Consider the following 13499-nt stretch of genomic DNA (forward strand, 5'->3'; position numbering starts at 1 on the left):
ATCCTATGAACCTTCTGTACTTGGATGTCCTCATCTTCCTCCAGTTTGTGAAAGTTTTAAAGTTACTATTTTATTCAATAGATTATTCTGTGCCTTTCCCTTTTCCCACAGGGGTCCCAAGCATGCAAATATTGTTTTGTTTAATTGTATCTCAACAATCTTTGAGGTTGTCTCCATTCTGCTTTTTGTCTGAGATATTTCAAAAAATTTGACTTCATGTTAAGATACTGCTTCGTCTAACTGATCTGATTTATTGTTGACAGGTTTTAATTGCGTTTTTTATTTGACTTACTAAGTTCTTAAAGATTTATATTTCATTCTTTTTTTTAACACTTTGAGGGCTGGTGCTCTAGCATGATGGGTAAAGCTACTGACTCCAGTGCCAGCAGCCCATGTCGGTGTCAGTTAGAGTCGTGGCTACTCCACTTCTGATATAGCTCCCTGCTAACGCACCTGGGAAAGTGAAAGAAGATGGTCCAAGTCCTTAGGAATCCTGGAACCATGAAGGAGACCCAGAAGAAGCTCCTTGCTCCTGGTTTTGGATCGGCCCAGCTCTGGCCATTGTGGCCATTTGGGAAGTGAATCAGCAGATGGAAGATTTCTCTCTGTCTTTCTCTCTCTCTCTCTCTGTAATTCTGAATTTCAAATAAATAAATATTTTTTGAAAAAGATCTCATTTTTTTGAATTTGTCAATTTCATTTAACTATCTATATTCTCTTGTATCTCTTTGTTTAGACTTACAATACTTCTTTTAAATTCATTATCAGGCATTTTATCAATCTCCCTTTGTTTATATTTTTATACTAAATTATTACTCTGTTCCTTTTGGTGTCTTATATTATCTTATTTGTTCATACTTCTTATGTCCCTGGACTACTACTTGAACATCAGCATAGTGGATGACTTTAAAGGGCGGCTTTCATGGACTGATGGCTTTTGCTGAGGATGTTTCTTTTTTTTTTTCTTTTTTTTTTTTTTTTTAATGTTAAATACTTTAATTTTAATCATTTATTAGAATAGTATATCATTTATTTATGTGGCCTTTAATTCTTTTCCCACCAAAATATTGATATATTTTTAAATTTTTTTTTAATATTTACTGATTTTCATCTACTTGGGGCAGAAAGAAATAGAAATAAATCTTCCATCTTCTAGTTCACTCCCCAAATGCCCCATCAGCCAGGGCTGGGCCAGGCCAAACCAGAAGAGCCTGGAACCTTATCTTGATCTCCCACATGCGTGGAAGGAAACACATTACTCGATCCCTCTGCCTCCCAGGTGCATTAGGAGGAAGCTGGATCAGAAGCGGAGCAGCCGGGAATCAAACCAGCACTCCAGCATAGGGTGTGGGTGTCCCAAGCAGAGGCTTAACCAGTGTGCCACAACTGCCCGTGAATGTATTCTACATTTTTTTATTTCATTAACTTTTTTCTCTTTTGTGAAATGCTTATCCTCCTTTTCTAATTTTTAAGCTTGCTTAGCAGTGATTTCTTATTGGTTTATATAGTTTTGTCATTCTTGTTACCATCCGTTCAATGTATAAAATATGTTCTTTGTTGGTTTTAACTTACTTTCATTCTTTAAGTTGTTTTCCAATGATATGACTTCTTAACTTCAATAAAGATAAATATATCAATATTTTATATTAATGCTTTGTGTTTTCCTTAAGAAATGTCTCTCAGCCGGCTCCATGGCTCACTAGGCTAATCCTCCGCCTTGTGGTGCCGGCACACTTAGTTCTAGTCCCGGTCGGGGCACCGGATTCTGTCCCGGTTGCCCCTCTTCCAGGCCAGCTCTCTGCTGTGGCCCGGGAGTGCAGTGGAGGATGGCCCAAGTACCCGGGCCCTGCACCCCATGGGAGACCAGGATAAGTACCTGGCTCCTGCCATCGGATCAGCACCGTGCGCCAGCCGCAGCGCACCAGCCGCGGCGGCCATTGGAGGGTGAACCAACAACAAAGGAAGACCCCTCTCTCTGTCTCTCTCTCTCTCACTGTCCACTCTGCCTGTCAAAAAATAAAATAAAAAAAAAAAGAAAGAAAGAAAGAAATGTCTCTCGTTCTCTAGGGGCTGGTGCTATGGTGCTATGGTGCAATGGGTTAAGCTGCCATCTGCCATTCTGGCTTAACATATGGACAGTGGTTCGAGTCCTGTTGGTCCACTTTCAATCCAGTTCCCTGCTAATGTGCCTAGGAAAGCACCATAGGATGGCCCAAATGTTTGGCCCCTGCACCTATGAGGGAGACCCAAAAGAAGCTAGTGGTTCCAGGCTTCAGCTGGGGCAGCCATTGTGGCCATCTGGGGAGCAAACATTGAATGCAGGAGCTCTCTCTTTCTCCCTCTCTCCCTCTTTCCCCCTCTCACTCTTTCAAACAAATAAATATATCTTTTTTTCTTTAAAAAATAAATCTTTATTCTAAAACCTAACTGCTATCTAAATACTGGAGAATTTTAAAACTCTATTTCTGAAGCCCTCAATGTATCAGGTTAATTTTATTTTATACTGTTTACTTGGTGATAACTTCTAACTCCACTTATTGAATGGAATTCTGCTATGGTTCTTATACGCTGTCATATCTAAATATTTAGTAGTTTCCAGGGCTTTCCATTTTCCTCCCCTATTCAAATTCTTTATCTCTGGTACACCATCTTGATTCCACAGCCTCAATAGTCCTTACAACTGTTAAGATGAATTCATTTTTGCTTTTCCTGACAGTTCTTGTTTTTTTTTTTTTTTTCTGCTACACAAATCACAAAATCCATTTATAAAATTTTAAATATTAAAGAAAAAAAATGGAAATTTAAAATTTTTATTTGATTTATTTGAAAGGGAGAAGGAGAGAGAGAGAGAGTCTCTTGTCTGCTGGCTCACTTCATAAATGCCTCCAACAGCTGAGGCTGGCCAAGCTGAAGTCAGGAGCCAGGAATTAAATTGGGTCTCTCACATAGATGGCAGGGCCCAGCTACTTGACCAATCACCCGCTGCATCCAGGGTGAGTAACACAGGAATCTGGAATTGGGAGTGGAGCCAGACCGGAACTCAGATACTCTGACATGGGCTGTGGGCATACTAAGTGTCATCCTAAAGCCGTGCCAAACACCTGTCCCTGAGGGTTCATTTTAATTGATCAGGAATGCCTGTTGGCACATTAAGTAGAAACTTTAATTCCATAAAAACTTTAATTCTGAAAAATAAAAAGAGGCTAAAGATAAATAGAATTGAAAGGAGCCACCTATGAAACATAGTAGTTGTCATCATATTTTAAATATCGGCTAATAATTTCTAGTACCTAATGAGTCACCAATTACACAAATAGTGAACCTTACCAAATATTTTAGCTGATTATATTTTATTTCATTTAAACACTTAAACTAATATATGTTAACCAAATATTAAAAATCTTTATGATTATTGTACCATATTATCTATCAATTGTGTTAGTATTAAATTTTTTTTTAAAAATTATATATTTGAAATAGTTCAAGAAAGAGAGGGAGAGTCAGAGAGAAAGAGAGTGAGATCTTCCATCCACTGGTTCACTCCCCAAATGGCACCAACTGCCAAGGGTGGGCCAGGCCAAAGCCAGGAGCCTGCAGCTCCAGAGGATGTTTCTTTAGTTATCAGTTTGGTGGATTATTTCAGCATTAATTTCAGTTGGATGTCACATTGTGGTCCTTTCACTGCAGTGGATGTTATCAGTGTCATGCATCAAGGGCATTCCTAGGGTTCAATGAGGTTCCTTGGTTCTCTCGCACATGGCTCCTCAGTCACTGTCCACATGAGGGGCAGAAGCCCTAGCAGTATAGTTTTAGATGCCCAGAATATAAAAAAACCCTAATTAAAACAATTTAGATGTTGACTTTTTTTTTCTTATAATGGCTGTCAAACTACTTCTAGTACAAAGAATTGAAAAATAGACAAATTTCAATTAATGGGAATTAGAAAAATTGAATTAAGGAATTGAAATTTGTATAAAAAAATTCCAGCTAATTTCAATGTAAAATTCTTTATCTTTCAGGATAAAGCTAAAAGGAGGCTAGGCATAACTTAAACAGACTTCTACTTTTGGTAGGGTATAGAAGAATGCAAGAGAAACATAGACAAAATAAAAAGCATACTTCTCTGTGAGGTTAGTGAAAAATAGTGGATGTTACTAAGCAGGCTTAATTACATTATTTGTGGAAATTCAGAGTCCTTTGTTCAAAAATCATTAAGAATTTAAAGATGGTAATACAAGAGCATTAAATCAGGGGCAAGGGGTCATTTTCAGCATGAGATTCTATCCTAAATGTAGAAGTCACAAGCCCATAACCTGACCCTTCCTTGGAAGCCTTGATGACTTGAAATCAGAAAAAAGCAAGCTCTTTATAAGCAACCATAATGCTGTGGCAGTTTCCTTACCTGTGAGCCACCTGTGGCCATCCATTGATGTTTCTGCTGGCCTGCCATGGTGCAGTAATTTTGCAGAGATGAAGAGAAATCAGCAAGGCCTTAGACATAAGTGATTTGGGGGAACAAACTGGAATCTGAAAGATATACAAATGTAAACACAAATGACTTAGCCAATTCCTTCTTCCCTTCCTCCAAACCCCACTTTTTTTTTTTTTTTTATGATAGTGGCAGTGGAGGACAATATGAAAAGAGAGAAACTGTACAGGACCATACTTTTCCAGTTATTAGATTCTACAACTTTAACAGAGTTGACCCCAACGTTGAACCAACATTATCTAAAACTTCAGTCCAACCTACATCAAGCTCAAATATTCAAAAGATATAAGAGGTGACCTTGAGGGAAAGAGGTTGGAGGTTGAGCTAATCACATGTGAAGTTAATCTAATTAAAGCTATTGTAAATTCTTGAACTCAGCTCAACTCCCAGAGGATTCTAAAAGGTCAGACTCTAAATACCAAAGAAAGGAAAGGTCTTGTCTTCTCTGAAAACAAGCAAAAATAAGTTTCAGCTTCTATAAGCTTCTCTACATAATGTGTAAACACACAATAAATAAGACATACAAAGAAAGAGGAAAACAGGACCCTAAGTCATGGAAAACACTGTGAACATAACCCAATTAACTCAGAAACCAGTTACAATTAGCAGCCAAGGACTCTGAAATAGCTACCATAAATATATTAAAGATTTTTACAACATAGGTTGGATAATCGTGCATAAAGTTATTATATATTTCAAGATGATTAGAAATTCTAAAAAAGAAACAAGTGGATATTATAGGTCTATGAGTATACTAATCATAAGAAATTTGGCATGGCTATATTATCATCATACTAAGTACTAAGTAGACTTCAAGACAAGGAGTATTACCAGACGTTGATAAACATGTTTTATAGTGAAAAAAATGTCAATTCATTAAGAAGACACACCAGTGCTGAAAGTGTTTGCATAATTTAGAATAAATGTAGTAGACATTGAAAAAATAAAGGGAAATATAGACAAAACCACAATTACAGTTGGAGATATAACAAACCTCTATGAATAATTGGTGAATCAGGTACATACGTAGACACAAATCAGAAAGGATGAAAAACATTTGAACATTATCAAACAACTTAACCTAAAAATGTCAAAATAATTTAAATTTAACAGTATGTATTCTGACTAAAATAAAAATAGAAGAGCCAGCATTGTGGTGTAGTGGGTTAAGCTCCCACTGGGATACCAGCATTTCATATCTGAGTACCTGTTTGAGTCCCGGTTACCCTGCTTCTAATCCAGCTCCCTGATAACATGCCTGGAAAAGCAACAGATGATGGCTCGAGTAGTTAGGACCCTGCCACCTATATGGGAAATTAGATGGAGCTCCTGGCTCCTGGCTATGACCTGGCCCAGCCCTTGCCATTGTGGCCATTTGGGGAAGGAACCAGCGGATAGAAGATCTCTCTCTGTCTCTCTGTAACTCTGCCTTTCAAATAAATAAAATAAATCTAAAGAAAAGATCCCTTGTATAATAAATTTCTTGGCACCATTGTGAAAAACCCAGTTGGTTTTATGTATGTGAATTAATTTCTGGGTTTTCTATTCTGTTCCATTGATTTATGTGTGGATTTTTATTCAAGTACCACACTGCTTTTTTAATTACCATAGCTTTGTTACATACTTTGAAATCAGGTATTGTGATGGCTCCTCCTTGATTTTTTTTTATTTTTATTTTTTGGCTTGGCTATTGGAAAGATAGAGAGATATAGAGATTTTACAACCACTGATTCACTCCCCAAAAGGCTGCAACAGCCAGGACTAAGCCAGGTTGAAGCCAGGAGTCAGAAACTCCATCCTCCTCCTCCTTCCATAGACCAGCAGGAGCTCAAGCACTTGGATCATCACCTGCTGCATTTCCAATAACATAGTAAGAAGGCTGGGTTGGAAGCAGACAATGGATTCACCTAGGTTAAGGGATGTTGATAGGGGATAGCTGGCACCACAAAGAGTGGTATAATGCTGGACCCTATATTTTTCTTTGATGGGATATTTTTAATTACTTTTTAAATTTTATTACTTGCTATAGTTCTGTTTAGATTTTCTATACATTCTTGATTTAATTTTGGAAAGTTGTGCATATCCAGGAATTTATTCATTTCTTGAGGTTTTAAATTTGCCAGCACATAGTTAATCAAAGTAGTTTCTTATGATTCTATTTCTGTGGTAATCAATTGCAATGTCTCCTTTATCATCCCAAATTTTTCTCTTTTTTGTTAATATAGCTAAAGTTTTGTCTGTCATTTCAAAAAATAGCTTTTCATTCTGTTTAACTTTTGGGTTTTATTTCTGCTCTGATATTTATTGCTTCTTGCCTCTTGCTAATTTGGGGCTTGGTTTGTTCTTTCTTTTCTAAGTCCTTAAGATGCATCATTAGATTATTTGAAATCTTTGTATATTCTTAAATATGCACTTATTAGCATAAATTTACTTTCTCAATTTTTTTTTGTTGTATCTGACAGCTTTTGATATGTTTAATTTTCATTTTCATTTGAATCAAGAAAAGTTTTGATTTTCTGTTGAATTTCTCCAATGATCCATTGGTGATTCAGGGGCATTTGGTCAATTTCCATTGGTTTGAAAACATCTATTGTACTTATTGCTTTCTAGTTTATTCCATGGTGGTCTGAAAAAACACATGTTTTCGTTTTTAAAAAAATTGCTGAGACTTGGGTTAAGAGCACATTTTGAATCAAGAGATATCTCTTTCCCCATGATGTCGGCTTCTTGAAATGAATCCTTTCCTTTTACCAATGCTTATCTCTGATGAGTTGGCTATGCAAGTGGAGAACAGCAAGGGCCTGATTATTTGGTAACAAATAATCGTTGGGGTGTATTCTTCAAGTAGCCTAACACTCGCATACCAGCAAGGAAGGGCAATGGCCACTTGTACCCCACTCCAGAGTTGCTATGGTGAGCTGACCCTGTGAATGGGACTCCAGGGACACTTTAAGCAGCTGCTGAGAGCACTTTCTGTGGGGGAATTGTCTTCTCTCCCTACTGAGGCATTAGCTATCTATAAAAGCATTGTTGGTATGAGGAAATGGGTAAGGAGCCGATGGACTCTAAGTCTGAGTAAGTCGCATTGGGTAAGTGCACACTGGGAATCCTCTCTATCTGCTGTTTGGGCTTCATGACATTAGTTTTTTGAGTTGGCAGGAGGTAAGATTCTAAGACTTTTACCTCAGTTCCTCTACAAGGAGGATTTTGATTTGGTTTGGTATAGTACCCTTTTGGTTGGTTGGTTATGTGAGAATTTCTTTCTCTTTGGTTAAACAAGAGCAGTTCAATTTCTGTTCTATCCAAAAACCTCCTAGGTTGCATCTTGGCTGATTGGGCAGCTTACAGGTGATAGCCTATGACTAAGAAGGAAATGATGTCCTATGGAAATACTGTGTGGTCTACATATATGTTGGATTTTAAAGAAAGGTGGCTGTTAAATGGATCCCTACCTGTTATGCTATTCTGCAGTTAGAGAGGTTTTATTAGAAATTTGGTAAATACCTTAAACCTTGCAATTGCTGTGTCTACAGTAATTGATGCCCAAGGAGATATGGTAGGAGGCCCTCCTAGTTTAAAAAATTCTGCAGAGCTTTGACTCCCCCTCACCACAATGGTAGAGCACAGGCTCAGGGATGACTCTGATCCCTTAAAACCTGTATAAATTCCTACAGATGCCCCTGATAAAATTGACAGTGGGGAGCAAGAAACTATAAACATAATAAACAAAAACATTTCTCTGTTAGAGTGCTAACAGAATCTGAAATAAAGATATTATTTTCTTTACATGTGAAAATGTCTAATTCAATTACTGGGACTACAGTTATTTTACAAACTATATGCTCAAGTAAAGTTTTTTTTTTTTTTTCCTTCAGGTTCCAACTGAAAAAAAGTATGGTTAATTCAGGTAACTAAGAGCAAGAAGTGATTCTAATTGATTGATAGTTGTTTTTTAAAAGAAGTCAAAGATTTTCAAAAGCTGTTAACAGAATCTGCTTTACTGTTCTGTCCTGTGATGTATGTTATGAATGCATTATAACTGTGTACATGCTGTATGTTGTATCTACATGCAAAATTTTGTTAAGAGGTCTGTTCTAAATGACTTATAGATAAAAGGGCACTCATATAAATTAAAACTATTAAATTAACCCAAAATAGTTTTTTTGGTTTGTGTTACATAAATACTTGGATAAATCTCTGATAGATAGGTTGTTTTAAATTCGTTGGTAAAAAGAAACTAAAGATGTTTTCAGAGGTTGTTTTAAATTCGTTGGTAAAAAGAAACTAAAGATGTTTTCAGAGTGCTTCACATGTTTGTGTTTCGGTTTGCTGATTAAGCAAAAGTTATATCTATTTGTGTTAGATATTTGGAATTATAAAGTTATTATATCAACCTAAAAACAAATAACATAGGTAAAGGTATGATACAATGTTCATTGACTCCTATAAAGTCAAATTTAGCTTCTAGAGTTGTTCTCTGGGAAGATCATGACTTAAGATAGTAACCATGCATATCTAATATTTTAGTTTCTTAGGTAATTTAACTATAATTGTTAAAAAATAAGTTTGTAAGTGTGAAAGATAAATGTTTCCAAATATATGTACTCTTGTATTCTTAAAATCTATAGAAGACATCAGGCCTTTTGGTAAATGTTTCTATAAGTTGTTGCTATGTGACAATTCAAATTGCTTGTTAAGCTTTAACTAGATAGTAAACTATTGAGGGTAATAAATAGTTCCCCACTGCGGAGTTAACAGCAGATGAAAGAGCTCTTTCTGTAACTTTGCCTTTCAAATAAATAAAACCAGGATTTCATCCCCTAAAAAAAACCTGCTGAGACTTGATTTGTGACCTAATATATGGTCTAGCCTAGCTGTTGGGTGAAATATTAAGCCCATTTGCTGTATAGTATATTTCAAATCTGACGTATCTTTGTTAGTTTTCTGTCTAGATTATATGTCTATAACATTGTGGTGTTAAAGTTCCCTACTACAATGATATTGGATTGTGTCTCTCCCTTTAGGTCTAATAATATTTGTTTTACACATCTGAGTGGTCTTGTGTTGAATGCATATACAGTTATAATGATTACATCTTCCTGAGTTGATCCTCATCAATATATAATGTTCTTCTCTCTTTTCACATTTTAAAAAATGTGAAATGTATGTTTTATGTGACTATATAGCTACTCTAACTTGTTTTTGGTTTCTATTTGCATGGTATATCTTTTTCCAACCCTTCACTTTCATTCTATGTGTATCTTAACCTGTGAAGTGAGTTATCTGTAGACAGTATATACCTGGGTCTTTTTTTTTTTTTAATCTACTAAATCTTTTGGGTAATTTAATCTATTCACATTCAATGCTAATTCTGATAGGTAAGCACTAACCCCACATCCCTTTGTTTGTTGCTTAGCATTTTACATATTCTCCACTTCTTTCTGCTTTCTTATCATTTTTGTGTTTTGGTAGCCTTCTGCCATAAGGTTGGATACCCTTCTGTTTCCCTTTTGTGCATTTGCTCTTTCATTGAATTTTGTACTGTTTTGTTTTCATGAAGGTTACATCTAACGTAGGTCTCATTTCAGGCTTTCTTGTGAGGCTCGCATGGTGAGATGAATTCTCTCAGCTTTTTCTTGTCTGGGAAATAATTTACTTCTATCTCATTCATGAAGGATTGCTTCACTGGATATAATATTCTTGGCTGGAGGTTTTTTTCTTTCAAGACCTTGACTGTATCATCCTACTCTTTTCTGGCCTGTAGGGTTTCTGTTGAGAAGTCTGTTATTAGTCTAATAGGTTTTCCTTTATATGTGACTTAATGTTTTGTCTCTGTCTTTAAGATTCTCTCTGTGTCCTAAAATTTTAGCACTTTGGATATAAAATGCCTTGGAAAGTGTCTTTTTTGGTTGAGTCTTGGTTGAGCTCCTCTGAGCTTCCTATATCTTCATGTCTATATCTCTTCAAGGCTTGGGAAGTTTTCAACTATTATTTAATTCATTATGTTCACTATGTTGCCCTGGTGCAAGGTTAGTGGCCTACAATATAAGAAGAAACGTCTTATCATAAACCAACCCTGATGGAGCCTTGGTCTCTTTATCTATGAGAAAAAAAATTTCTGTTGTTTAAGTCATCCAGTCTACTATTATATTTTGACAGTCTGAGCAGACTAATACAGATACAGTTTATCAAAATTAATATAATGTCATGCAGATACTCTATTAATACTTATATTCATTTTGGTAAATTATTTTTCAAGGAAATAAAAATTATCAAGTATTTGACATAAGTATTTTACACTTAATATTCTCTTATCTGCTATCTGTAGGGTCAGTGATGATGTTTTTAAACTTTTGATATTTGTACTTATGTCTTGATCAATCTCAAGTTCCACCAATTTTATTAGTCTTTCCAAAGAACCAAGTTTGGCCTTCTTAGATTTCTCGATAGTGCACATATAACATCAATTTCATTGATTTTTCCCTTTATCTTTATTAGTCTTGTTTCTCTTATAGATGTTTGAGAAACTCCCAGTGATAAACTAAGAAAGTGAATGCTTGACAATTCCTGTTCAGACACAATGAAGATTCTGTCTTTACTTTAATTCTTATTCGTCAATATAAATTGAAGCAAGGACTACCAAGTATTTACGATAAAAAATATAAAATAGAAACCCAAATAAATAGCTAAGAATAAAATCCAGCTGTATACAGACAATGTGGGGAACAAAAAGAAACTTCAAAACAGTCTTTAAGATACTTAAAGTGCTATAAGATAAGGCATTCTTGAAACAAAAGCAGCATGATATAAAGAAATAGAGAATACAAAATGTAAAGTACACATAATGGATATAAATTAAATACTCCAAAAAAAGGTTATGGAACAAAAACTGAAGAAATTTTAGAAGAAAAATGTTTAAGAAAAACAAGAATCAGAGGAAAAATATAAGAATTTAGGAGATTCTGCAGGAAAATGACTTTCAATCTATAAATTCAAATTTAAGCTAATCATTAATTAAATCTGTTGCATCTTTCTTGCAAGGTAGTTTAAAAATCCCCATTTATTTCTGTGTTATTTTCATATTACTGCTGTAACCAATTATTACACACAGTGGCTTAAGACAACACAAGATCGTTATCTCATAGTTCTGGAGGTCAGAAGTCTAAAGTGGGTCTGTGGGGCTATGCTCCTTCCTGATACTCTAGCAGAGTCAACTTCCTTCCCTTCTCCAGCTTCTAGCAATTTCCCACATTCCTTTCCTCATAGCTCCTTCCTGTAACTTCAAAGTCTGGAGCATTCTCCCCTCTTTGACCTCTTGTCTCTCTCTTATTAGGAGACCTCACCCAGATAATAGAGTAATTTTTCCACCTCAAGACATTGAGGTGCATAGGTGATTTTTTCTGCCATATAAAATTTTCATTTGTTCTGGAAACTAGAATGTGGACATCTTGTAAGGGGAGGTTATTAATTTTCTCCCATGCTTCCATTTATGTTTCTCAGGAAGATACTAGAGGGCATATTTCATAACACACAGAATTAAACAAAGAAAAAGGAATCTAAACACAGTATAACAATGTTGGATCTGTGAAATCAATCATCCTAAATTGACTAAATGTTATAATGCTCTCAGGAATATCTATAAGGACAAAAAAACTGCTTTATTGATTGATGTATTTGATTTTTATGCTTTATCACTTCAGAATCTCTGAAGAACAGATTACTAATGAATACACAAAATACAGTAGTTATTAAGAGAAAGGAAAAGTTTTATTAATATAATTGTGGTATACTATGTGGTTCGGGGTTGAATGTTATTGACCTAGACTTACTAGTGATAATATTAAAAATTGATTTGACCCAAACTATGATATCACTATATTGAGAGACGGAGAGACAAGAAGAGTGTAGAACTGGAAGAGAGGAAATGTTCACATGCTTGGGGTAGTATTATAAAAGAACAACACCATTGCCTTCCACAAGAGAAAACCAATGGATAATGTCTGACATTTAAAAACTCAAGAAATTATAATATATTTAGAAACAGTAAATAACAGAAGACATATTAAAAGCTGTTAAGGGATTTTCCTTTGGTGAGAAGAACCAAGTGAAGGGCTTGAATACTATGGGGTTTAATTTAAAACCTAGAATGTGACAAATTGATAGTACTCACCTATATATATATATATATATATATATATATTCCTCTACATTTTCCAGGCTACCTTACAGTTACAGTGAGAGGTATTGGGACTACATTCTGAACTGGAATGTGGCACAATTTATGTACTATTTTTAGAGCTGACCTCCACAGGTTCTTGTATAATTTACCACACTTTCTATCTTGTCAGAGAAGTTACAGACCCTAAGTTCTAGAAGGCTACAGAACCAGTGAAAATAAACCTGAATCCATGAGTCTTGAGTCAACCTTTTTCATCTGACTAGCAACAATCACAATGGATCTTTTGCGAGAATTCAGTTAAAGCAGTAAATTCACTGTCAGTTTTTTTCTTTTTCCTAAATGGCTACAAAGTCTTTGCTAATCTTTTGAGAAGTAGGACTTTTGTCTTTCTCCAAAATCTGGACAGGACTTGTGAGGGAAAGAAGCTAAAGAAACTGACACCATGTTATGGTCTGGATGTAGCTTAGCGTGTCCTCCAAGGGGTCATATGTTGGACATCTGGTCATCAGTGTGTGGATTTTGGGATGCCATGGAACTTTTAAGGGATGGTGGAGGTGGTGGTGGTGGTGGGTGAGGTGGGGGCTCCTGGAAAGTGATTAGTTCATTCTGGTCATTGCCCTGGGTAATGCTGGTCTTAGAAAGTTAGTTGGTTCCTTTAAGTGTGGGTTATAATAGCTAAATATGACTTCCTGTCTCTTTATCTCTGCTGTAGGAACTCCTGATATCCTGATGCCATCTGCCACGAGACCCTCAAGAAAGCCAAGAATAAGCCAGTGCGTGCTCCTGGCCCTTCAAAACTGTGACAATAAAAAATGGACTAAAGCAAACTGT

The 13499-nt window shown here is 35.7% G+C and overlaps 1 protein-coding gene across 2 annotated transcripts in view; it reads right to left on the reverse strand.

Annotated features, from left to right (window-relative positions):
* The window catches only part of FAM227B (family with sequence similarity 227 member B), a 261271-nt gene that overhangs the window by 246798 nt on the left and 974 nt on the right, over positions 1 to 13499 (reverse strand). For both annotated transcript variants that reach the window (XM_070054161.1, XM_070054159.1), the window contains exon 2: positions 4403 to 4527. In XM_070054161.1, coding sequence (XP_069910262.1) covers positions 4403 to 4450 — 48 coding nt within the window. In that variant the 5' untranslated portion in view covers positions 4451 to 4527. The remainder of the gene's footprint in view (positions 1 to 4402; positions 4528 to 13499) is intronic.

The sequence above is a fragment of the Oryctolagus cuniculus genome, chromosome 12, assembly GCF_964237555.1.
Source record: "Oryctolagus cuniculus chromosome 12, mOryCun1.1, whole genome shotgun sequence".
NCBI lineage: Eukaryota > Metazoa > Chordata > Mammalia > Lagomorpha > Leporidae > Oryctolagus > Oryctolagus cuniculus.